The 26,266-nt window shown below is 49.9% G+C and overlaps 2 protein-coding genes across 3 annotated transcripts in view; both read right to left on the bottom strand.

Moving 5' to 3' along the window:
- MLLT1 (MLLT1 super elongation complex subunit) overlaps nt 1–4,730 on the bottom strand; it is a 71,397-nt gene extending 66,667 nt beyond the window's left edge. For both annotated transcript variants that reach the window (XM_037165195.2, XM_037165194.2), the window contains exon 1: nt 4,521–4,730. In XM_037165195.2, coding sequence (XP_037021090.2) covers nt 4,521–4,532 — 12 coding nt within the window. In that variant the 5' untranslated portion in view covers nt 4,533–4,730. The remainder of the gene's footprint in view (nt 1–4,520) is intronic.
- A 5,635-nt stretch (nt 4,731–10,365) lies between these two features.
- Nucleotides 10,366–24,807, bottom strand: ACER1 (alkaline ceramidase 1). The gene is made up of 6 exons (XM_037165161.2): nt 24,715–24,807; nt 14,600–14,714; nt 14,377–14,518; nt 13,526–13,663; nt 10,810–10,947; nt 10,366–10,534 (listed from the first exon to the last, which is right to left on the bottom strand). The coding sequence occupies exons 1-6, from the start codon at nt 24,805–24,807 to the stop codon at nt 10,366–10,368; spliced, it is 795 nt and encodes a 264-aa protein (XP_037021056.1).
- Nucleotides 24,808–26,266: the final 1,459 nt, after the last annotated feature.

The raw sequence follows: 26,266 nt of genomic DNA on the forward strand, positions 1-26,266 counted from the left end.
TTCAGGCAGTGGGCCTCAGTTGAGCTCTCTCCTCTCTCAAGGCCAACCGTACCCCATGAATCCTGCCCTCAGCCTGGGCCCCAGAAGACAGATCTTTAACAAGTTTATCTGTAAGATTTCTCCTAATATTCTGGTGGGAATTCTCTGCAACAGATGCCCTTTCCTCTGGGAATTCGCACTTTACCAAGTGACACAATTATGTCTGGAGTCTGACTACTGCATCTAATTCCTTCAGATGTGACGATTCTGTCCCCTCTCCAGGGGTGAAAGCACCCAAGAGCATTTTCCCTTATCAGCTAGGACTGATAAGGGACAGTCAAGTCCAACTGCACCCAGCAGATTGCTGGCAACATGGTCAATACATACAGAAATGGGAAAAAGTACTGGTCCCACGAAGCAATGGCAACACAGGATAAATAAAATATTCTTCACAGAACTTTCTCTCTCTAGACCAGTGTAGCAGCTACTGAATGACAATGTAAGAAAGACAGGAAATGAAGGGTGTCCCTCAGTGAAAACCCTCTCAAAAGGAGGGCAGTCTGCCCAGAGGTGGGGACAGAAGCAAGCTGCATGAGGCCCTAGCCTTCTAACTGCTGGCACACAGGGGCTGGGAGCCAGGACCTGCACCCCTCTTGTGGCTCTGTCCAGGCTAATCCCTTTCGCCCAGGGTACAAGGCTAATGGCAAAGGGATGAAAGGGAGCTCAATGAATGCTCTCTGGAAACTCCAGGAATAAGTGTACAGGCCATGTGGGTATGCAAATACACCTACAATCCTTAGTTTCCAGGTTCCTAGGAAGATAAGACCCTCACCAGCCTGCCAGGAAGGCCTGGGATGGGATATATATTATATATGCACAAGAAGCCTGCAGGCATGTGGACAGCACGCCATACAACCTGTGGCCAGGCCAGGTGGGCCAGGTTACAAGGGGTAGATTCTTATTTTTATTTAACCAACAGTTGGCAAAGTTTGTGCAAAACTGCGTTACATGAACATAAAAGGCAACAAGCCTTGGGTCCCTGCCCTCAAGTACTTTACAACATACTACCATAACTTCAGGACAAAAACTTGGCATGCCGACTTTCCAAGTGATAGTTTCAGAGCTGGGTGGCGGAGAATCCAGTCACCCTTGCGACAGTGCTTTGAACAATTCCAAGCCATCTCTCCACAAAGTCTCGGGGAAAGAGCAGACCTACCTAAGAATGCCACCAGGACTTGCCTCCTCTTGGGGCCTTCCTAGGCCTTTTCACATCTGTGAAATGGGCCAGTGCCGTTAGAAACAAACCTTCCCTTCCAGAACAACAGAGTCTGGACACAAGAAGTTGTTCCCAAATTCAAACTCAGGAGAACCTTTTGAGGAATCAGCATCAATTCAATTGTATGATTGAATGGGTTGCCCACCCACCTCAGGTACCAGTCCCAGTGCTTCTGTGAAGGGAGGACATCCTGGTCCTTTGCAGAACAGAACTACCCAGACACTGACACTTCTAGCTCCCCAGGCAACCCTTGTCGCCAGACAGGCAGCCCCTCCCCATCCTCCCAGCATCTGCTCAGCCTTTAACTATGCCCCTCCCTTCCCCACCATCCTTGGAGATAAATTACATGCCTAACAAGCCAGACCTGCCTCCCACCCTGCAAAAGTACATGACCCCCTTCTTCCTAAAAAAACACAAATCCCACAGACACTGGATGTGTTAAGCACAGACTTAGGGTCAAGATGGAGGGAACCAAACTTTCCTACACATGGGGAAAGGTTTTGATGCCCAGAGGTTGGGAGCCCAGAGCAAAATGCAGACCTGTCTTTCTTAGCTGGGCTGAAAGTTCTAGAAAACACACGAAAGTAAAGAGAAACAGGCTCCTAAAGCTGGCAGACCCTTAGGGGAAAGTCCTGTTGTTCCCCATGAGACTGAGGCACTTACAGGTTTGGGGTATTCTGGGGAAGAAAGGGAAGGCTGAGATTCTGCTGATTTGAAAGACTTTTTGCCAGTCACCAGAAGTCACTCTAGAACACTGACCACCAACTTGCCTACTTAGGTACTCTCCCAAATTTGCATGAAAACACGGCCAGGATAAAGACTCAGACTATGGGGTGACACATACTTTCCTTTGGGACTTGGAAGGGGACTAAGTTTCACTTGCCAATAAGTCCCTTGAAAGGGACTTAGTTTCACTTGCCAGTAATACTTCTGCAAGGATCTAGACCAGCACTGTCCAAAGGACCTTTCTGCCATGTCTCCACGCTGCCCAATGAGGCCGACAAGTCAGCAGTAGTAGTTACGGGATCCAAATGTGGCTGGTGTGACTGAGGTTCTGCCTTTTTCATTTTAGTTTGTTTATACTTAAAAGGCCGCAGGTGCTGGCTCTTTGAGGTGGCTACAGCATCTCAAGTGTGTTCACCAGTCCACCCTGTCACAGATCAAGAATGTCACTTATTCTCACCATTCTACTTACATAAGTGACAACCGCCCAGGGGGAATGGACACACTTGGACCTAAGACATATTCTGGAAGGACCAGCAGCTGGGGTGAGAGATGGAGTGATAGTCTACACTTATGTGGTGCCCAACAAGCCCTTCCCAGAGGTGGGCTTTGTTGAAAGTGGACACTGAAGGCATATTGTTTTGGTTTTTGACTCAGTATGAATTGGAGGTAAAAAGCTCTGTCTCTTCAAGGGAAATGAATGCACAACACTTTGTAGAACGCCACCATTAAACTGCTGTAAACTCTTCCTTCCCACTGAAAAGTAGTAACACCAAAGCCACAAGGGAAATCACGGTGAAAGGGAGCCACAAACACAAGCCTCAATGATCCTGTGCCACTACAGGCAGCCAGGATGGGCAGGGGAGAGGTCTCCTGCCCTACACCCCTGAAACCTCAGAGACACAGCACCCTACTAGACAGAGCCGCCTCAGCGGCGCCAGCACCTAGGGACGCCCCAACCTGCCCTTGCTAACGCAGAGATTTCAGCTGCCACCCCCACAGCCCTACACCGCCTTTCCTGGCCTCATGCCCCTGGAAGGCAGGGACAGCAGAGGAGAATGAAGAAATAAATGATCCTACAATGGGGTCCACAGTGGCCTTGGGCTTGAGGAGGGGAAGGGGACTGGGTACTGGAGAAAAGCAAGCACAGGGCTGGTGAAAGGGGGACCAGAGGCCAAAAAGGCCTCAGGTTTACTGGAACTGACAGGATGGGCTCTGTTTCCAGAAGGAAGGGAGAGGGGCCCTGGGGAGAGATTACTGAGGTCAGGGAACCACCCGGGGTTTGGAGCAAGGCTCTAGGTGGAGGTGCTAAGATGTGTTGAAAGGAGAGGGTCCTGGCTGAATGTCACAGCATAAGGCTGGGGAACACTGGAATAAAGTGCGACACCCTGAAAGGAGAGAGGCACTGGGGGTCTGGGGAGACTACAGGTCAGTGAAAGGAGGTCAGCTGAAGTTGGAGGAACCAGACTGATGAGACATCCAGATTTGGGGACAGGGGAGCATAAACCAGGGTTCCACAGTCAAAGAAGGCCCAACCTGAAGGGAGTGAGGCATTTGGTGACTGAAGAGCGTGGAGGCTCCAGTTCAGAACAGAAACTGCCCCTGAGCCTGGACTAGGAGGGTCTGAGAGTAAGAGAGCCCCAAAGGCACTGGGGTCTCTGAGAGAGTGATCAGGGCCTGAAACCAGAGGGGGCTGAGGCAGGAGACTAAGTCAAACGCGACTGAGGAAGCAACCCTCAGGTTCAAAATGGGGGGAACTTCAAAATAGCCCTGGGTCCTTGTGGGATGAGACCCAGGACACGGCCAGGTTGAGGGGAAACAGACACTCAGGCTGAGGCAGGGGCAGGACCACAGGGAAGAGAGGGCTCAGGCCTAAATGAAGGGAGAGGTAAGAAGGCTTAGGGTTCAAGGAAGGAGGGCTGCAAACCAAGGTCCCTGAAGTTCTGGAGTGACTCAAACCCCAGCCATGGTTTAAGAGAGAAGAGGCAGCAGGCTGGGGACTCAGGGCCTAGAGTCCAGAAAGGAAAGAAGACACAGACCAACCCTGGATCCAAAGGAGAAAGGGGGTATTGGCTGAATCTGAGGAATCCCTAAGGGCACCTGTGAAGACTCTGGGCTGAAATGGGGGTCCTAGGGGATGACCCAGTGAACTCTGGGTCGGACTGGGGTCCTAAAAGGCGCCCCAAAGGGGTCTGGGCCACCAAAGGAAGCTCTGGGCCGGGTTCCCAAAGAGCGTCCCAAAGGATTTTTGGCCGGACTAGGGTTACAAGGGGCGTCCCAGGGGCTCTTGGCTGGGCCCGCCCAGGATCCCCAGCAGGGTCCCGGGCGCTCCAGCCAGACCGGGTCGCGGATGGGGGAGGGGTGCCCCTGCCCCACATAAAGGCCCGGGGAGCGGCGGGCGCGCACAAAGCGGGACTGGCGGGCGCCAAGCGGGGGCGGGGAGACCGGGACCTAGGAGGGCTGGGCGGCGGGGCGGAGGGAGGGAGGGAGGGGGCCGGGCGGACGACGCGGGCTGCGCTGGGGCGGCGCGGCCGCTCCTCACCTGATTGTCCATGGCTGCCACCCAGCCCCGCCCCCGGGCCCCGCGTCGCTCGCCGCCGCCGCTGCCGCCGCTCAGCTCCTCCCTGCTGCCCTCATTGTCTGTCAGGCGCCGCCGCCGCCGTTCCCGGCCGCCCGCCCGCCCGCCAGCCCCACGGAACCGGAAACCACCACCAGCCTCGGTCGCGCACGGACCCCAGGCCCCCGCCGCCGACTCCGGCCCGCCGCCCGGAATGACAGGAGCCTGGACCAATCAACAGCGCGGAAGGCCGCTCGTGGGGCCGATCTTCCGGCCTGGCGCTGGCTGACAGGGCGGCTCTTGTAGGAACGAAGTCTTCAGCCAATGGGGTCCCCGCACCGGAGGGGCGGAGGGAGGGAGGGAGGTGCGAGGCAAACCGTGCGGAGGGAGCGCGAGGTGTGCGCTGCACGTGGAGGGGGGCGGCGGGGGGGAGTGCGGAACGGACGCGCGACGCGTGCGCACTGTGGCCCTCAGAGGCCGCTGCCTGGTCCCCGGAGGCTCCCAGCCCGAACCTACCAAGACTGGAGCTGAGGTAGCGGATTCCAGGTCTGGGGAGCAAGCCCTGGGGACAGCTTTATTTCCTGTTCTCGTGCTGCTGTGTGATGGAATGAGCTGTGAAACTGCAAGTTAATTTTCCTATCCTCGATCTACACAGCCGCAAGCCTGGTCAATTGGCTCTCCCCCTCCCGCCCCCCCCCCCCAAGTTTCAGTTTGCACAAGAGTAAACTGGGGATAATCATAGTCTGGCATGATGCTGGTTGATGCTAATTTGGATGATGGAAATTTGAAGTCGAGCTGCAATAAAATGATTGGAGAGGTCTCATTTTAACCCAAAATTTATGCCAAACCTTCCAAAAAACAATTTTGAATTTACCCATGATCCTGTAAGTCCACAGCGACTTGTAAACTATATTTAGGTGCCCTGAAGGAGTGGCTCAGTTGGTTGGAACTTTGCCCTGCCCTGTACACCAAAAGGTTTCAGGTTCCATCACTGGTGAGGGCACATACCTGGTTTGAGGGTTCCATTCCCACCACCATGGGGGTGTGAACCAGAGGCAACTGGTGGATGTCTCTCTCTCTCTCTCTCTCTCTCTCTCTCTCTCTCTCTCCCCCCCCTTCCCCTGTCTCTAAAATCAAAAGTTAAAAAATAGCCCTGGCTGGTGTGGTTCAGTGGATTGAGTGTTAGCCTGAGAACCAAAAGGTTCCCTGTTCAATTCCCAGTCAGGGCACATGCTTGGGTTGCAGACCAGTGCCCCAGTTGGGGCTGTGTGAGAGACAACTGATCGATGTTTCTCTCTTTCTCTTTCTCCCTCCCTTCTCCTCTTTCTAAAAATAAATAAAATCTTTTAAAAGTAAATGTAAAAAGTATTTTAAAACAAACTATATTTAAATCGGATTTAGGCACATCCCTCCATCTTTTTCGAGATCTTGTAAGCCCTTTGTCTCTTGAACATTAGGACTCCTGCCTGCAATTTGGGGAGCCTTGTGCAGTTATTTAAAATAAAAATCGGTTTTGGATCTTATGTGTGTGGTTTTTCCCTTCCACTTCTCATTTAAGTGGCAGTCAAGTATTCATTAGGTGGTGCGGCTGGTACTTTGTGCTGAAGAACAGCACCGGAGAATCAGTAACTGTGGATTGTCAGTAAGTCCAGACAAAAACTCTGAAGAGCAGATTGCTATCATAACAGCACTGTACTTTCTACGACAGGATGTGCTGTGGGTGGGTGGAATGGAGATTATGCTGAGAAAAAAGCAGCTATGTCCGTGTTGATACAACTTTAATATTTCAAAATCCTTTAACTGGATGCGAGTAGATCAGTGGTCCTTGAAACAGCAGGCTCTGCATCATCTGGGAACTTTATTAGAAATGCCAGTTCTAGTCTCCCTATATTTATGGAATCAGAAATTCTGTGTGTGTGGCAGCATCCAGAGGTTTGGTTTAACCAATTCTATAGGTGATTCTGAGACTTACTCAACTTTCAAAACCACTGCCCCAGTTAGACGAAAAGTGGGGAGGGGAGCAATTTGTCTCTTCAGGAAGCTTGCAGTGAAGAATCTTTAGGCTACAACTGTTGCAAAGAGCCACTTTTTAAAAGTTCAGATGGAAATTCTAATGTGCAGACTGGCTTAAGAATCACTAAATTGCAGTTAATGGCACTTTTCATTGTTACTGTATCTAATTTTATGGTTATTCTGGATCTGTGACAAATGACTTCTTGAAGTGACACAATGTTTCCTATCTAAATACATCAATGTGAGCAAAGAAACACAAAGCAAATGGTAGTTTGAGCATATGGCAGAATACACAATTGATACATGTTATCTCAATGTTACAAATAATGAAATTGGCACACAGAAAGAGATATAAGTGGACCCAAGTCTCACAGCCAAAAAGTAACATTTTGAACACAGGGAGTATGCCTTCCTATCTAGACTGCTCTGCTACTACCTTAGGTCTCTATCGCCCTCTAGTGGTCGGGTTTATTAGCACCCACAGGGAGGACTTCGCATTCACCTTGTAGGTGGGGCAGTCCTGAAGATTTGGGGGGAATCCTCTTTCTGGCCTCCAGCACATTCCCTGTTCCTCCCAGGTTCTTGCCAGCCACAGATGTACTCAGCACAGTTTCATGCTAGCCACAGATGTATACACACAGCCACTTATGGCAATATTGAATATGACCAAGCTGGAGCAGAGCTCAGTGGCCGGCCAGCTGGAGACCTATCCCAGATTAACTTCAACTCAGAGCAAACCTTGACAGTCACACTGAGGCATTGGGCCTTTATCCCATAGGCTATGGGGAGCTGTGAATTGGTTTTGGAGCCAACGCAAACTATGTACAAGGTATTTCCCCAAAAAAGGGCAGTACACTGGACACTGCCATTTTTCTCTCTTGGTATCATTCCCCCCTTTTCCCAGCAATAGTTCTGATTTAGGGGCTCCTCCCAGGACAACTTTGAGTCTGTAAGTTACCTTTGTATGAACTTGTCTATGGCAGCCCTTCTAGGAGAATGCCAACTTATGACAGAGCACAAGGCTTAATGGGTTCAGCCCCCACTTACCCCTCAAAGTGAGGCTCTCACCCCCTCACCATCCATCCCTAACCCCCATCTCCCACCACAAGGAAGCACATGACCAGGTCTGGCCAATCCAAAGACTGTATCCCTCTGGCACCTGGATTTGTGGAAGGAGGTGGGAGGGGGGGAGACAAGACCTAAGACTAGTAGAGAGTGACTCTTGGAGATTTATTAAATCTTAATTGAGGTATAAATCATATAAAATAAAACTAACCATTAACCATATCGAAGTGTACGAGTCAGTGACATCTAGAACATTCACACTGTTGTGCAGCCTCCACCGATGTCTAGTTCCAAAACATATTCTTCACCCCAAGAGGAAATCCTACACCTTTCAGCAGTCACTCCCCACTCCCTCTTCTCAGTCCCTGATAACCACTAATCTGCTTTCCGTCTCTGTGAATTTGTCTATTTCTGGACATATAAGTGGAATCGTACCGCGGGTGGCCTTTTGTGTCTGGCTTCTCATCACATTTCCAAGGCTCATTCATGTTGTAGTGCGTGTCAGTGTCCCGCCCCTCCTTACAGCAGAATACTGTTCCATTGGATGATGCACCTCATTGGTTTACCTGCTCTTCGTTGTGGGGCCTTTATGTTGTGTTCCGCTCTTTGGCTCTTATCAGTAGGGTTTCTATGAACATATCTGTACAAGTATTTTTCTGATTAGCTGTTTTCAACTCTTTTAGGGTATATACCTAGAAGTGAAATTGCTGGATCATATCAGGAGGCGTGGCCCACAGCAAGTTGCTTGCCCTGTTTGAGCCAACTCCATAAAATGAGAATATTCCTCTCTATCAGGAGGAGTGGGGGCGCGGTGAGGGGGGAGTATTAGATCCAATGAGCATAGAGCACATGGCAGCCACTCAATGAATGTGAGTGGCCCTTCCCTTTTAATGTCCCAATCTCTCCGAGGAGCCAGATGGACTTGCTTCTGCTCTGTTTGGAGTGAGGCATTTGTAGGGCCCAGACAATATGCCCCAACATCCATCTTTTGCAGAGAATATCAAATTGGTCCATGCCTGCTAAAATGCACCCAGGGTCCCCAGGTTAAGGACCTCTTACTCTGCACTCTCCTTTGGTTACTAAGCTCTGACAACAGCTTTCTTTTTGTTGCTCCGATGCATTCCCATCCCAGGAGTCTCACACCTGCCATTTCCTCTGCCCAGAACGATCTTGCCCAGCTCTTGTTATGGTTGGTTGCCCAGCTCTTGTTATGGTTGCTCTCATCATTGAGGTCTCACCTGGAAAGTGCAATCTCCATTCACTTTCCATTTACAAGGGCTGCTCCACCACCCCGTGATTCTCTAGAACATCACCATGCTCTCTCTACCTTTTAGGCAGACTCATCAGTCAGTGCCTGGAGTTGCCATGATGGTGTGTCTTTTTTGTCTAATGTGTGTCTCCTCATCAGGGCAGGGGCTTTGCATGTCTTTGTTGTCTTGTGTTCCCAGGGGCTGCTTTAAGACACACAGTAGACAATATATATTTGCTGAAGAGATAAACGAGTGAATGAATGAATAAGTGGGATGACCGGAAGAATGACAGAATGGTTTGGATGGATAAACAGATAACTAGATGACTAAGTGTGGATGGATGGATAACGAATAAATAATTGGATAAATAGATGGGTGGAAGGATGATTAAATAATTCTGATGGGTAAATGAAGAAAATGGATGGCTAACCATAAATGAATGGATTAATGGAGGATGAGGTATAAATAACAGTCAGTTAAACAGATAAATGGAAGGATAATAGGTGAGGGATGGATGGATAAACGGATAAATGAAGAGATGAATGGATGTTTCAACGAATGACTCAATGGATAGATGGATGAATAAATTAAAGGATGAGCGGGTGGACAGATGTTGACCAGACTCCATGCTAAGCACTTTACATACATTATATTGTTTTAGCCACACAATTTCCATAAAGGAAAGAATATTTCCCTTTTACAGGCAAGGTGTTTGAGCTTTATAGGTAGTAAAAAAATCACTTCCCCGAAATTATATAACTAGGAAGTGGTGGAGCAAGATTCAAACTTAGGTCTCCTGACTCCAAACCCTGTGCTCTTAACCACAGTGAAAAACATCCTCCCCACATTTCTCCCCGTCCCTCCCCTCTACTGGCTGCCCCGGCTCCATTCTGATGCTCCCGTGCCCAACAGTGCCCACATTGCCCATCCAGGTGTCCATGCCGCTTCACTGTCAGCTGATGAGATGGCCACAGAAGTCCACATGTGGCCTACAAGGTCTCTGCATGCATGCATGAGGGTATAACTTAATGACTAGAACACATGTCCATTCTCAGGGATGGCCCCTAAGTACCAGAGATATTGCATGGCCAAAGACAGGTCCAGAGTCTGGTAGTGACCGCCACTATCAGTCAGGTGCATGTGAACCAAGACGCAGCCTGAGGTCCTTCCCAGTTGATGCCACATAATCACAGCAGCTGGTGACCCAGCCCCACCAGGTTATATGACAACAGGGAAGCAGTGAGCACAGGGAGGAAACGAAAGACAACAGGCGCAGGTCACGGAGGGGAGCTGTGCCCGGCAGCCCTGCAGGGTCATCAGACTTCTGCACAGAGAAGTCACAAAGCCCATCCCCTGCCTTGGGGTGGAGCCATGCAGGACAAGGAGGACGGGAAGGGGAGCTGGAGGAAGGAACTGTGTCCCTCGGACTCCTGATCCAAGCCACTCTCCTTGACACACAGGTGAGTTGGCAGGTGGTTGGGGAGTCAAGAAACAAGCAGACTTTAGCAGTTCTTGCGGTCACCAGTGATTTCCACGTAGGGTAGCCCCACAGGCCAAGTGTCCCGAGGCCAGTAGCGGACTTTGAGAGTTTGGTCTGGCATCTCATACCTGGCATCCACCAAGGCCATGGTGACCATGCCATAAGGGAAGGTGATGCTGATGAGCACGTGCCTGTAGGACGCAAGGAGAGGGTAGTGAGGGTACAGGATGCTCCTGCAGCCAGCTAGGCGTCCCCAGCCCCACCTGAGTTCTCTTCTTACTTCTCACGAATCTTTACCTCCCAAAGGAACCTTCTGGAACTGACTTCCTGATTGCAGCCGGTTGCCCCTCAAACATTCAATACCCAGTATCTGTGCCTTCCCTCTATGTCCCCAGGCTGCTGCTCCCAAGCCTGATATCTGAGATTTTCTGGTTCTGCGGCCCCCGAGCACAGAGTAGGTGCTTACCAGATGCTGTGCAGGTAGAAGAAATTAATCTTTTGCCAAAAACTGCAAAGGAAGCGGTCACTGATCCAGCTGGCCAATGCAAAAGCCCACAAAACCACGGAGACCTCAATGACATGTCGAAGCTCCTTATTATTGGTCCTAGGAAGGGTAGAGGGGAGATGAGGGCCTGACTCAGAGAGCAAAGCTTGCAGGGGCTGCATATAAATTCCTCCACCAAGCAGATGCCGGGAAGAGGGAAGGGTCCAGGGTGCCAGGGAGAGGGGCCTCACTGAGCTTATGGCTAACATTTGCAGAGTACAGTACTTACAGGATGCCAGGTACAGTGTACAAGTCCTTAAGTAGCAACTCAGTCCTCACGACAATGTTAATATTCCCATTTTGCAGATGAGAAACCTGAGACCCATAAGATTATGTCCCAAAGCCCCCCCACCCAAAGTTACACAGCTAATAACGGGCAGAGCTGGGGTTTGAACCAGGGTTGTCAGATTGTAGACCTCTTAATCAACAAGCCCTTCCGCGTTTGTGTGTTTGGGTGTGTGGGTGTATGTACCTGTGAGTCACTGCTTGAAATTCCTTGTCTGTGTGGCTATGAGAATGTGTGTGTGTGTGTGTGTGTGTATGTGGGAGGGTGATTCTCTGACAGCCAGGTCTTGGGACAACTCAGGATCACAGATTTAATCCGCATTTCCCCAGTGGCAGAGCTGACCCAGAGTCCCTTAGGGAACAGCACACTGAGATCACAGAGGGCAGTAACTCCTCTATGGTTAAAAGCAGAGGCCCTGCCCACTGGCCTAGAATGAGACCGTTTGGACAACAGAGAACGCATAACGGGTAAGAGCAGGTAAAATGTGAATGAAGTCTGGTCTAGTTGGCAGTTGACTTCCCCCTCTGGAGGCTGTACTGTGGTCACCCAGGACGCCGCCGCTGGAGGGGAGCGGGGTGCCTGGGGGACAATCTCCGCACTGTTTCTGCAACTCGCTATGAGTCTGTAACTATTTCGAAATAAAAAGTTAAAAATGTAGCACAGTGACCCAAATGGGTCAAAACACCAGAAATGTAAACATCCTTGAGGTCATCACAATACTTAGAAACAAAACCAACCGCATTGGTCTCTACCGGCAATAACCGAGGCACCAAATCATCACCCTCATAGATAATGGGGAAGGCTCAATGGTCTCTCCTGTTCAAACTCTATCTCAAGGTTGATGGGTGGAAGTCCCTGATGGGAGAACTCCAGCTGGTCCACGCAGAGGGAATAACAGAGTCTGCCCCCTTTCCGGCCCCCTAATGAGATTGTGGACAGAGGCAGGGGCCTGGGTGGCTGCTGAAGCCATTCGGTGACAGGTCAGTGGAAAACTTCTCTACTAAAGGTACAGGTGACATCATTCAAGACCTCTGGTCGACCTCAACAGCACCCTCTGTGGGCCAACCCCTCTATCTGTGGTCTTAAAGGGGTGGAGCAAGAAGCACCCAGCACCACACATGAAGTGTCGTGGCCTAAAAAATTAAACCTAAATCTGGATCGAACTATTGATTTGCAGGAAATAAAAAATGAAGGAGACATGTTGACAGATGCCATAGGAAGCAGTCGGTCAAATCCAGAATGTGGGACGTGCTACCGGACAAATGACCAAATGTGTGTTGCCAACAGATGTGAGCAAAGGGAGGGGGGAGGACTGTTATGAAGACCCAAGGGATGGGTTTGGATCCCGACTGAATTAAGAGCAGGTGTAAGAAGGCATCTGTGAGAAGCCGAGCAGATGCCAATGAGAACTCAGTATTAGGAACTATTTTAAGGAGGTATCGTTAACTTTGATAGAAGTGCATGTGCCACGTCTTCCATATGTCCCTCCGGATTCTTCCCTGCCCTTCTTCACTCTGCCCCGTGACCTGGGAGAAGGGGTGTGGGCAGTGCTGGGCTGTGCGGACCCAGTCTAGAGTCTCGCTAGTCGTTGGGCTTCCAGTTGGTTTGGCCAACGGGGAGCCCTGACAGGAAACCAGAAGGTGAGGGAGGGTCCCGTTAGATTTTTTTTCAGAGCTCCCTCTGCACAGGGTCCGCGCAGGCAGCTACCGGAGGGGACAGCTCTTCCTGAGGAGGCCTCGCAGGCTCTCTGCTCCCGGACCCTTGCAATCACTCCCTCCCTTCACCTCTCGCCCCAGGTCTCCTGCAGGTCAGAGAGTCACCCTCTTATTACCACGGGAGTTTTAAATGACCCGTAGTGATTTTTTTATACCCTGCCCTCTCCTTTGTAAATAACCCTTTGATTCAACTCTCTCCAAATGGCCGCTTTCAAGAGTCCCCTCTCTATCCTACTAAGACCTAGTATGGGTTCAATAAATAATAATTATCGGGAGAATGAAATCCTGAGAAATTAATGGGTGCCACAATGTGAAATCTGTGGGGGAATAAATAAGGCAAGCTGGTAAAATGTTGATGGTTATCAGGGCTGGTTAGTGGGCAAACGGAGGCTGACGGTGCAACTCTCTCTATGCACATGTTGGGGGCTTCACAATAAAAGGCAAGCTCTGCAGTCAGACAACCGTAGGTTCAGATTTTGGCCCTGCCCTTTGTTTGTGGATGATGCTGAGCACAGAGTTAATAAGAACTCTGTGCCTGGTGAGTATGGGAGGAGGGGTGGGGTGAGAGGGCGGTCCTGCCCGGAGGGTGGGAGCCCCCCACCCGCCCCCCGGCCCCGAGCCTGCAGCCACTACCCACTTCTTGTACTCCTGGAACACGATGTAGAGGATGTGCAGGGCGATGCTGTTGAGGGCATACGCGTTGACCGTAGGCCTCAGGAAGGACAGGAAGGTACTGACCATGGTGGTGATGAAGACGAGACAGACAAACTGGGTCCTGGGGGCAGAAGGCTCACTGTGGGGGTGGCTAGGGAGGGTCCTAGGGAGGGGGTTAGGCAGGGTCGCATGAAGATCTTGTGGCAGAGGTGGGTGAGAAAAGGGAAGGAGTTCAAAGGAGCCCAAATGGGCTCAGAGAAGTCTTGAAGCTTCCAGGTGGGCTCAGCAGAGGACCCCAGGCCCAGATGAGTCAGTGAAGGGTGCCAGGGCCCAGGTGAGGTCAGGCAAGAGATTGAGGGAGAGCCCAGGTGGGATTAAGGAAGGAAATGCAGGGGTCCCAGAAGCTACCACTTGAAGGGTCTTGGAAGGCTCAGAAGAGTCAAGTAAGGTCAGGAGAGAATTTCGGAGGGCTCGCAGTTCAAAAGGGGGGCCTAGGAGGACCATATAAAATATTTCAGGGAGTCCAGTCGATAGGCCCAGGGGGATAGGTCCCTGGGGTCCAGGTAAGCATAGGCATGAGGTCCCGGGGCCCCCAGGTGAGCTCAGACAGCGTCCAGAGAAGGTCCCATGCTATCTGGGGAGGAATTCTAGGAGTTCCAAGTACTGTATTGAGAAAAGAGGACCCTGGGATCCCAGTTAAGTCAGGCAGGGTTAGGAGAAAGTCCTGGTGTAGTCAGGGAAGGGATTTCGAGGACCACAAGGGGGCTCAGGGAGGGGAGCCAGGAGCCCAGGGGGGTTGTAACAGGATCACCAGAGAGCCAGCCCCCACCGCACCTGTTTTCCCTTAGGAAGGTGGGGAAGTAGCAGCGGGGCATCCATATGCTGTAGCCACTGGCCAGCAGCCACAGAATAGAGATCTCGTCTAGCAGCTGGCCCAGGAAGCTGAGTGTCATGTGGAAGTACATGGAGAACAGGCCTGGAGCAAGAGACAAAGGCAGGTGGTCAAGGCGGTGTCCCTTCCCGTTCCCAGTGCCCCGCTGTCCAGACCCTTACCTACCTATGACCATGAAGAGAACACAGATGCCATAGGTGTAGCGGGAGCGTTTCTGGGCATAGGGGTGCATCAGGAACATCATGAGAGGCCCAAAGATGAGGAAGGTGACATTGCTGAACTGCAGAAAAGGAGGATATGGGGAGGGGGTGTCAGACAGGGCAGGCAGAGGAGGGCTGCCCTTGTGTCCAAGCCCTCAGTCATTAGCCACTAGAGCCACCTGTCTCCTTCCAGGCAATGCATCAATCCAGAGTTTGTCAGTCTTTTCAGCTGATCTTAACAGTCATCCGTAACTCCATCCCTTACCCTACGGGTTCACTCATTCATTCATTCATTCATTCATTCAATGAGCTTAGCAAAAACTATCTACTAACATTCTACCTACATTCGCCCCCTTTTCCTTATAAAAATACCAGTAATATTTCCCAAATGTTAGCTAGCCACAGAGCTACTCAGCTAAAGACTATACCTTCCAGCCTTCCTTGCAATACGCCATGCCCTTGTGACATAGTGTAGCCAATGGGGCAGAAATGCAGATAAGTCTATTACTTTCAGGTCAGTTCTTGATAAGCAGCTTAAAGCTTGCATTCCACTTCCTGTGGACCAAAATGCAGCTGAACCTGTATCTGAAGTTATGTGTACCACCTTTCTTCCTTAAACCCAATCTATAAACCAAAATTATGTTCAAGCATCGGAGGACATGGCTTTCAGGGAAGCAGGACTTTTCGCCAGGGCATGAGTCATTCCCCTTGGCAATGGCTGGGTGAGGAATGAATGTGTGACATTCTCTGGCCATGAAACATGATGGAGGGTCTGACGAGGGACTTCTGGGAAAGTTCTTTTTACTGAAATCGGGCCCAGTGAAAAGGCCTTTGGAAATTACTGTGATGTTTGAGAGGCGGCAGCTATTTGACAACCATGAGGAAACTAGGCTGAAAGTGAAGACAGACACTTGAGAACAGTGTTTCTCAAACTTCTTGGTGTCAAGACCCTCTTATATTCTTAAATATTATCGAGAACCTCAAAGACCTTTTGTTTATGTGGGCTGTATCTATCAAGATTGAGTGTATTATAAATTAAGTCCAAGAATATTTCAAAATACACCACTACGCAAGTACACACTCCGTTGGCCGTCACAGAAACAGCGTCATCACACGTCATCCAGCCACTGAAAGGTTCCATCGTATCCTTGTGAGATAATCAGAGAGAAATAAAGGCAGATAATATCTTCACGCTATTATGAAAAAATTTACACCTCAAGGAGTTTCTGAAAGGGCCTCAGGGACCCCAGAGGTCCCTGGACAAAATTTTAAGAACCATGTCTCTAGGGATATCAGAAGAGAAAAATGAAAAGAACCAAGAAACTTGATAAAAGATCTGTGACATATGCATGAAGTCAACTGTTTTCCTGCTGTTGACCCAAAAGACCCCAGGCCTCACTAACCTCTGAGTACAATTAAAGTCACAAGAACATTTGCACCAGAATTTCAGTGGCTCAAAGTCCCTAACTCTAACAATGAACTTCAATGTCCTCAAAGTCTCCCCCAGGTATGTCAAGGTCATGGTCATGGTGAGTTTCACACATGAGCTCAGAAACAAGTATTCTTATGGTCTTCATGACCTGCCAAGTTCAGCTAGCCAGCTTACCAGCTTGCTCAATCACACCCTTTCCTCCCCCCAAAATCTTCCTCTTGTAAAGGTCTTCTCAATTGTATGTGTCCCATCTTAGTGAAGGAATTGTGCCCTGTTAACTAGGGTGCTCTGTCATTTTTTTCAGAACCCTGATTTTAAGGATGCTGACTCAAGATTACAGAGCACAGTGGTGGACGTGGGGAAATCATTCACATGATACAACATGGCCATCTATGAGTCTATGTCCTGGAAACCTGTCCTGATTCTGGGGAAGCCCACGACTCTCCTTGGACCGTGGTAGAACCAGCTCAAAGGTCACAATTTGAGGACCTAGCCTTGGCAAACTGGTTTCCAGGCTGTTGGTTCCAGCCCATGGTTCCACCCAGTCCTTGTTTTCGATGCCACATTCTCATGTGCATATCAATGGACAAGGTCAAACACATCTCTGGGACAGTCGCCAGTTCACACGGCTGCCCTAGAACAGAGAGGCACCCCCCCCCCACACACACACACATTTGCCCTGCCTGTATCATGAGGCCCCACCCCACGGGAGGAGACCCGAACCCAAACCGAGCCAATCAGATTTTCTCTTTTGGAGATTTAAAACTCGAAGCAGACACAGAACCTGGAAGTTACCAGAATGGAGTCGCACAGTTGGCAACCCTCTGGTGAGGCCTCTGATACGGCCATGATGTTTAAGATGTCATCTTGCCACCCTGAAGAGATGAGGCTGAGGATAAAACACCAACACTCAAGGTCAGTTCTTCCCCTTCAGCTGAACCCTCCAGACCTGCACTCGGCCCCAGCCCTCCTAGGCAACTGGTCTTTCCATTTTCTAAAATATTTCAGTATTTTTATAATGCACTCTCTCTCTCTCTCTGACTTTCTCTTTCTTTGGTTTTGTTTTTTTTGCTTAAGCCAGCTATCTACTGCTTGACTGCAACAAAACCATCACCATTAGTCTATTAGCTATGCTGCTTCTGTAGTATGCAACAGAAAATGATTCTGGTGAACTTACACTGTAAATATGATATTATGTGATGTGTGTGTGTGCATATTTCCTTCCTTCCTTCCTCCCTTCCTTCCTTTAATATGTGGAGCTCATTAATGGAAGGAAATGCAGAAACAAGAAAAAGCAGAAGCCAGAATAGCTCTGACCCTTGAATGAACAATCTTTTCAGGGGACAACTTTGGGCATGAATGGGAACAACTATGCCCAAGCCCAAGATTCAAATTCAATCAGTCAGTCAATAAATCAGTCACGTCCGTGACTCCCACAAGTAAAATCCAAGCTCTTAAAACTTTGCTTATAAGCTCCCTCCATCACACTCGCCTCTCTCCACCTTTCACTTTAAATCCCAACAGAAGGAATAGCTCAGTTCCTTCAGATAAGCCATACTTACTCTTACCTCCTACCTCCTGGAGTTTGCATGTGCTGTTCCCACTTCCTGGAACACTTGACTCTCCACTCACCCCTCCTTGCCAGGCCAACTGCTCCTTCATCTGTCACCTGGGTTTCACTTTGCTCTAAAGATTTCCCAATCCCCCAAGGCAGGGTTAGGTGGCCTTCATTTGTGCCCAATGCCGCCCCCCTTGCTCACACTTGTCTAGCACTCTGGAACTGCCTGGCTCTCCCGCCAAACCTGGCTTTGTGCACATGGACTATGTCTTCTCCACTTTGCATTGTAAGCTCAGGAACCAGAATATAGTAGGTAATCAATAAATATTTCTTGTTGACTAGATCTCAAAACAAATTCAGGTTGTTTTTAATCCTTGCACACACCCACATACCCACCGAGTCCAGCATTCTAGTGCTTGTTTGGCAATAAGAAAATTGAATCTCAGAGAGGTGGAGTGACTTCTCTGAGGTTGCACAGCTCTGGAAGACTCGAAGATTGATTTGTCCCCTGCCTTAGAAGACAGGAAGACTAAACAAGGTGGCAGTGATGAAGAGGGAGCTTCCCTGATTCAATGAAAGCAAGGGCTGCTGCTGCTGTTGTTGTTGGGGAGATAATAATAGCAACAGTCTTATTATTATCTGAGTCTTACAGTTGCCTCAGAGGCTAGCAGAGCTGAGCCAGGAGTGCAGAATGGGGGCAGAACACCAGGCGGAGGGAGCCTATGACTAATGGGCGACAACTGGCTCCAGAGTCTCTGATAGCATCAGAGAAGATACCAGGGTCTCCTCCCTGTCCTCTGGGGCTGGGCTACCGGGTTTCCCAACCGTGGGCCCCACCCGGATTCGGTGAGGCAGGAAAGGCACCATCTGGAATCATGTCCAGAGCCAGCCCAGCCCTCAGCTCTAGACACACCTGGGCTGGCCTCCCTGGGCCCAAGCCCCATCAGGCGCCTCATACATTCACCCACTCACTCAGTCACTCAACAACCACTCCTCCAGTAACTACTGTGTGCTCAAGGACCTTAGCAGGGCCTGAAAACAAAGTCCCTGCCTTCACGATGTATATCCAGTCAGGGTTTGAGGACATTCTGTGCCCCAATTTCCTCTTCTACCTCTGAGCACCATGGTGAGAATTAAAGCACAAAGCAGCCTAGGGCTGGGGGTTTGTCTGGTTTGTTCACTGCTGCGAACATCGCAGTGTCTAGAACAGTGCCTGGCATCCAGTAGGTACTCAGCGAATTTTTGTAAACAATAACACATGCCAAGATACCTGTGAACAGTGCATGCAGTGCCTGGCACGGGAGCTGGAACAGCTGTGTACAACTGTTTTGCTGTTATTCTAGTATCTGTGTACAACTGTTTTGCTTTTTTATTAACAGTTCCCAGCAGGGTGTCTGGTAAATAGATGTGGCTGGTTACTTCAGGTCTGGAAGAAGGAAAGGAAAGATCAGGGAGGGAGGAAGGAGAAAGGGAGGGAAAGAAGTAAGAAAGAGGGAAGAGAGACGTGGGAGAAGAAGGGGAAGAGAAAGGGAGGAAGGGAAGGGAGAGAATGAGGGAGGGAGAGGCTGACCTGAATTGACTCCCTGAATTGACTCCCTGCCTCAGCCTCGGGAAGAAGCAGAGGGGAATCCCCTGTCTCACTTACCCGATCACCCTGGGCTGAACCCACAGCCCCCGTGACCACCCCGCCCCACCCCATCACCTGGAGCCCATTGATTTATTCTCCCCTCCTTTCCGGTCTGTGCCCTCCCCACTGGACTGTGACTTCCACTTCCATGAGGAACAAGAAATACCTGTTTTATCCTCAGCTGCGTCCCCAACACCTATCATGCTGGCACCAAATAGACACTCAAGCAGTTTGTTGAATCAATCAGATCAATGAATATGGCCAAGACTGCTTTGCTTGTCCAGGACCTCCGTGTGCATCCACTTAACAGATGAGCACAAATGGTGGGGCTGGGCTGTGCAATAGCACCAGCCACAGCCTTAATTCCTCCCTGCATGGGACTTACTTGCCTGAGTTAGATGCACACAACAAGTTAATGACTCAGTGGTTAAGCGAGAGACTCTGGGACAAGGTGGCCTGGGCTTCACACTGGAACTACCAGCACTTGCAACTTTTGTGCCCTGGCAATTACATGCTGTGCAACCCCGGGAAGGAAACACAACCTCTCTGAGTCTTTATTTACCCATCTACAAAATGGGAGAATAAGAGTACCTACTTCATAGAATTGCTATGGAGATTAAATAAAATTAATTAACATCAACTGTGATTAACACATTGACACTTTTTCATCTCTGTGCTGTGCTTACTTGAAATAATAACAGCTTCAGTTTATTTAATGCTTAGGATGTGCAAAGAGCTGTGAGGTTTTTAAACATCAATATTTGTTTTTAAATTGATATATAATTCACACACTGTCAAATTCATTCTTTTAAAGTGTACGCATCAGTGGATCTTAGTCTATTCACAAGGTTGTGCAACTATTATCACTATCTAATTTCAGAACACTCCACAACTCCAAAAAAGAATCCCTGTCCCCATGAGCAGTCACTCCCCACCCCCTCCCCCAGCCCCTGAACCCACTAACCCACTTTCTGTCTGTGGACGTGCCTGTCCTGGACATGTCACATACATGAATCATATGCCGTGTGGCCTTCTGTGTCTGGCTCCTCTCCCTGAGCATCATGTGTTCCAGGTCCATCATGTGTCAGAGCTTCACTCCTTTTCACGGCTGAGTAGTACTCCACGGTGTGGACAGACCAGTGTGCTTGTCCATCACCAGCTGGTGGATGTTTAGGTTGTCTAGTCCTCGCTTCATCCTCTCCATGGCTCTATGAATTACGTGCCGTCAGCACCCCACAGTGGCCCCCTCTTTGAGTGTGTGCTCAGTAAGCATTTGCTGAGTAAATGAATGAATGAGATTTCCTTCCCTAGCACATACCAACCACCATTCTGTACCCTTGACTTCTGTAGATTGTCTGTGTCCCTCATCCCCCAGAACAGGCATTACTGTCTGCTTTGATCACCACTGTGTCCCCAGAGCCTGAAACAGTGCCCAGATCAGTCAATTCTTATTGAATAAGAAGCAAAATGAGGGGCTGTTGTCCCCTCGAATCAGAGTCCCTCCCTGCAGGAGGCCAGAAGGGTGGGGGATCATAAATGTCTGTTTTTCTGAAGGAGGAGAGGGGCCCAGAGGGACAAATCCAGTTGGGCCTGGGATGTGTCACAAGCCCGATCACCAGCTCTGTGTATGTAATTAATTAGTCCATTAACGATGTCTGCACTCCCTGAGGGCAGGGACCATGCCCTCTTGGTTTTCTGTGGGGACTGGCAGACCGGAGGCGCCCAAAATTAATTGCTTTTGCTGTGAGTGTTGATGAGGAAAAAAGGCAGAGAAGGGAGGTGTGCTTTAGAGTTCATGGGACCTGCCAGTCACAGCTAGGGGCTCAGAGAGGGGACAGGTCTCCTGCCTGAGTCACCCAGCAGTCAGGGAAGACAGGGACAGGAATCGTCACGTGGCGGAGACCAGCTGCAGGGAAGGCTCCATTGGAAGAGCAGGTGGGAAGGCTGTTGGAGGGGCAGGCATTGTAACCTACACCCTCCTACACACTTTCCCTCTTTGGTCCCCCCAGACTCTTACCCACCCCTCCCAGTCCTACTCACCCCCACCTCCCGGCCTTTGCCTATGTACTTCCCACACCAGCCACGCCATCCCTTTGTTCTATATCCAAGCATCTCAGAGGGAGCACTCGGCAAAGCACTCGTCTTCATCTCTGCCCGCAGACTAGCCACAGAAACACCCCTTTCCCTTTCCCGAACTGGCCGGCCCCTCTTTACTTCCAGGACTAGTCCGTTCTTTTTCTCTCTTCTGTTCTCTTTTTCCAGGCTCCTACCCCACTTGGCGAGCTCCTGTGCATCTTTTCAAACCCCAACTCCTTTCTGAAGCCTCCCATCGCTTGGACTGAGTGCTCTAGCGCTTCCTTTCTCCATGCCCTGGCCGCGTGGGGCTGGGCTCTCCCCACCTCAGGCTCAGAGCTCCTTGAAAGCAGAGCAATGAGAAAGCAAAATATTCTTTAGGGATCAGCATTTTCCAATTATGAGTTGTGAATTCTAAGTGGATAGTGATGAAGTTCATATGAACAATTTTTTTTTTTTAATTTCTGCTATGACCCTGACTGGTGTGGCTCAGTGGGTTGGACGTCGTCCTGCAAGCTGAAAGGTCACCAGTTCAATTCTGAATTAGGGCACATGCCTGAGTTTTGGGTCAGGTTCCTGGGGTTGGCGGGGCGGGGCTAGGGGGCGCTCAAGAGACAACCACACATTGGTGTTTCCCTCTCTCCCTTGCCCTCTCTCTACAAATAAATAAATATTTTAAAAATATTTCAGCTATGTATTGTGTCCTTAATTTACATACCTAGCTCAAAAACATTCTTATAAATAGCCACATAATAGTTCAGCAGAATGTATCCAGCCCTACACAAAGTGGTAAAAATATTATGGCTTCTTTTTTATTTATCCAGTTACTTATTGCAACTGCAGTGACGCAGAGATACCTCATATTTAATCTCACCATCTGTTGAGATTACCTCTTTGGTTAAAGTTCCTAGAGGTGTGATTCGGCACCAAGGGGGGCGGGGTTATTTGTAAATTCATGTCTCAACACAAGTCGTCAGCTTCCCACAGGAAGCTACAAAATATGAGTGTGCCCACATTCACTATGAAATAAACTCATTTTTGAGAGGCCAAAAAAGAAAAAAAATCTCGTTTTCACTCTGACTGGTGTGACTCAGTGGATTGGGCACCGTCTTGTAAAGCAAAAGTTCGCCAGTTCGATTCCCAAGCAAGGCACGTGCCTAGGATGCAGGCCAGGCCCCAGCTGGGGGCGTGCGAGAGGCAACCTATGGGTGCTTCTCTCACACATCAATGTCTCTCTCCCTCCCTCACTCCCTCCCTTACCCTCTCCCTACAAATAGAGAAGTAAAGTCTTTAAAAAAAAATCTTGTTTTCTGTGTGACTGTATGTATATATGGATGGATATATACATATATTATTATATAAAACTGTATCAGAGGTTGGTGAACTACAGCCCACTGTCTTGTTTTGTGTGGTCGATGAGCTAAGAATAATGTTGACATTTTTAAAAGGTCAAAAAATTAAAAGAAGAAAACGGTGTTTCAGAGCACATGAAAGTTGTATGGAATTCACACCTTGGCGCCCACGGATGAACTTGTATCGGTACCCAGCTGGACTTGCTGTTGACACTGGGCCTGTAGCTGCTTCCCAGCTGCAGTAGCAAAGCTGAGTCATTTCTGCAGAGATTGTATGGCTCCCAAAGCCAAAAATACCAGCTATCCTGCCTTCCCAACAGAAGTTTCCCATGCCCCGGACTGTGTGATTTATCAGCTATGAGGATGGGTTTGAGACACTCAGAAGTGTTTTGGGGGAACCCTTTATGGCACAACTCAATTCATTGGACCTCAACATAGTTTGCCAGAGCCTTTTTGGTAGAAGTAAAAATACCCAGGTGTGTTCCCACCAGGAAAAGGTAAGTTTTGCTCTGTGAAACATTTGTTTTTGTTTGATAAGTATCTGGAAATGCAGGCACTAGGTGAGGATGGTGTAGAAATGTCGTACACGTCGTGAGAAGAAAGCATTGGAGACCTGCAGCCTCGGAGGGAGGGCACCTGTGGGTTTTTCCACGCACCGAATTTAGAAACTGGCTGGAGAAGGACGGAATGAGAAGTGTACACGAGACCGTGGCTAGACCCAAGCACAGCCCACACCTGAGCCAGCACTCTCTCAGTGCCTTCTGTGAGGTGGGCTGAACAGAGAACATTCCGGACCACAGGGACTGCCAGGGAATGCAGAGAGGAAGACTCGAGAATGCCCAGAACTCCAGTGCCTCCAGGGGCCAGCATGTTCGGCCCACTCCCATTTTTCAGGTTGGGGTACTGAGTACCAAGAAGGGTCAGCATCTAGCCAGGAGGAACGAGAACTGAAAGGACCACAGGTTACCCTTGAATCTCAAAATCCTGCCTCCTAGTTCTGGGAAGCAGTGAGGTCAAAGCTGAGAGTCAGAGCAACTGACCCTCCCGGGACTGAGTCTCCCCCGCTGCCTGCCAGAACACTCTCCCGGGCCCCCAGGCTCCGATCCGGCTCTAAGTGCCAGGGTGATCCGGACATGTCCTTGACCTCCCTGGAGGCCCATTTCCTCACCTGGAAATGGGATTAACTCCATACAGGATGACTCCCAAGTCATTGTGAAGACTAAATAAGATTTTGCGTGTTGAATGTTTAGCGCAATGCCTGCCACACAGGAAGCACTCAATAAAAGCCACTGCATCGCTCGCCATCTGTTGGTCACCTACTGTGTGAAAGGCAGAGGGTGAAGCACACGGCCCGCATCACCCGCCACCTCGGGGGCTCCAGGTAGGCAAGCACCCTGCCTCGTTCACCACGGTGTCCCCAGCTCTCCTCACAAGGACAGCATGGCCACACATATCTTTGTCTGTTCATATCTTTCGGGCTTTGGGAAATGCCATTGCCATGTAGGAGTCCAGGATTTGGGGGCCCCTCCAGTGTGGGGCTAGGGGAAGGATGACTGACTGTCCTGGTATTCCCAGAACTGAGAGGCATCCTGGGACATGAAACTTATAATGCTGAAACCAAGACAGTCCCCAGCAAACTGGAATGAGTTGGTCACCCTGGGCTGGGGATACAGCGGAGGACAAAGCAGCCATAGTCACCTCCTCCAGGAAGCCCTCCCTGATCCACCAACACCCCACCCCCACAGTTTGTGTGTTCCCCATTACAGCACCATCACCCTGGGTTGTGAATGCACTCTTTCTGGTCCTTACTGCCTTTCCAAAACCTACCACATAGCCCGATGCCAAATAAAGACAATTAATGAATGAAAGCCATTGCTCCTGGCCTGACACACGAGCAAATGGAGGCTCAGAGAGGCGAACTGCTCAAACAGGATTCCACAGCGAGGACGTGGAGGAGCCAGGCTTTGAACCCAAGTCTGGTGAGACTCTACCACGCCACCCCACTCCCACCCCGTGCTCCCGACCAACTGGCCCTCACCGTGTTGTAGAACTCGGCCACCAGCTCCGAGTGCTGGAAGTTGGTCTCACACCAGTCCACCTCAGAGCTCTGGTAAGCGAAGATGCTGGGCATGGTGACGCAGCGCCCGCTGCCCTCTGGTTGCCTCTGGCTGCCTCTGGCAGAGAGAAGCCTGCAAGCCTAACAGGGCTGGGCTCAGGTGAGGCGGGGAGAGGACAGCTTGGTGCTCCACAGCACGCCGGGAGGAAAAACCTGCTGAGCGGCTCTCCAATTGCACCATGCCTGCCTAGCAATGCGGTGGTGGCTGCCCTGGGCATAAGCTGAGGGGCTGGCATCGTCCAGGCAGGGAGCGGGTGGGCGGGATGGGAGGCTCCCGTGCTCGCCCACTAGGAATGAGAGTCAGTGGGACTGCGTTAGAACCGTAATTTTAGTCATCATCATCATCACCCCACTCAGATATGTGCCCTTGCTATCCCCACTGTACAGATGAGCAAACTGAGGCAGAGAGAGCAAAGCCACTTGTCGGGGGCATGTAAGTAGTAACGCCAAGATGTGAAAACAGGCCAGCTGAGTCCAGACCCCAGGCTGTTGTTAACTATTAAGTTTTACCACTTGTCACCATCAAAGCTCTGTGGTGTCCTTTCCCACATCAGGGCCAAACCACTGCGCACATCCCCACCCCCCTCGCTCCCGTCCCCGGAGCTCAGCTCAGCCCCCTTGGGGTAGGTAAACTCTCCGGGCCATTTTTCCTCAGGGAAACTGTTTTCTTGTCTGTGCCATCAGAGGTTCAACTGCATTTAAGCCACATTTCTCGGGCAGTTAAGACCTCATATGCCTACAGTGTCACAAATTCCACCAGCGGCCACCTTCAAAGCCCCCATGAAGGGAAGAGTCTACAGAGCCCCAGGTCTCAGGTCCCTGGTCCTGGCTTAAAAGGGTTATGGAAAGCTATGGTTTTAGAGTCAGAAAAAAAAAAAAACCCAAGAGTTTGAATTCTGAGTTCTTCTTCCCAAGCTGTGTGACCTTGGGTAAGTGAATTCACCTCTCCGTGCCTCAGTTTATTTATTTGTATTATGGAAAGGATGGTGATATACTCGACTATTGCAAAGGCACACAGAGCTAAAAAGGGTTAAGGGCTTAGCTCACTGCCTGGCTCAAAGTGGGCCCCACAATGAATGGTAATGAGTTTTCTTATCGTGGCTGACTTTAAACATTAAGGCGACCTTATAGAATGATAAGAATAGTGGCCCACTCCTACTGACTTACCACCACCCGACTCTTTTCTAGGTGTTCAACATTCAGTATTATCGCATTTAATGCTCTCATTTAACTCTAAGAGAGAAGAACTACAGGTATCTCCAGGTCACTAGGAGAAAACTGAAGCCCAGAGAAGTTAAGCGAGTTAGCCAAGGTCACGCAGCTAGCAAGTGAGTGGGACGGGCCACTTTGCCTCTCTGAGCTTCAGTTTCCTCACTTCCTAGTGTTTTCCTAGGACGACAATTTCTGGACCTGCATTCACAATCATTGACCTGTGCGACGAGTAATCCACTCCCTCTTCAATTCTCAATAGTTC

This window comes from Artibeus jamaicensis, unplaced genomic scaffold (assembly GCF_021234435.1).
Source record: "Artibeus jamaicensis isolate MK-2021 breed Jamaican fruit bat unplaced genomic scaffold, CSHL_Jam_final scaffold_537, whole genome shotgun sequence".
NCBI lineage: Eukaryota > Metazoa > Chordata > Mammalia > Chiroptera > Phyllostomidae > Artibeus > Artibeus jamaicensis.

Excerpts from the sequence above, each read along its gene's own strand:
- ACER1 (XM_037165161.2), bottom strand. The coding sequence starts at position 24,807 with ATGCCCAGCATCTTCGCTTACCAGAGCTCTGAGGTGGACTGGTGTGAG. Across the intron at positions 14,519-14,599 it reads TGTTCTCTTCATGGTCATAG|GCCTGTTCTCCATGTACTTC; the intron begins GTAGGTAAGGGT and ends CTCTTGCTCCAG. Across the intron at positions 10,948-13,525 it reads GTGTTCCAGGAGTACAAGAA|GACCAATAATAAGGAGCTTC; the intron begins GTGGGTAGTGGC and ends TACCCTTCCTAG.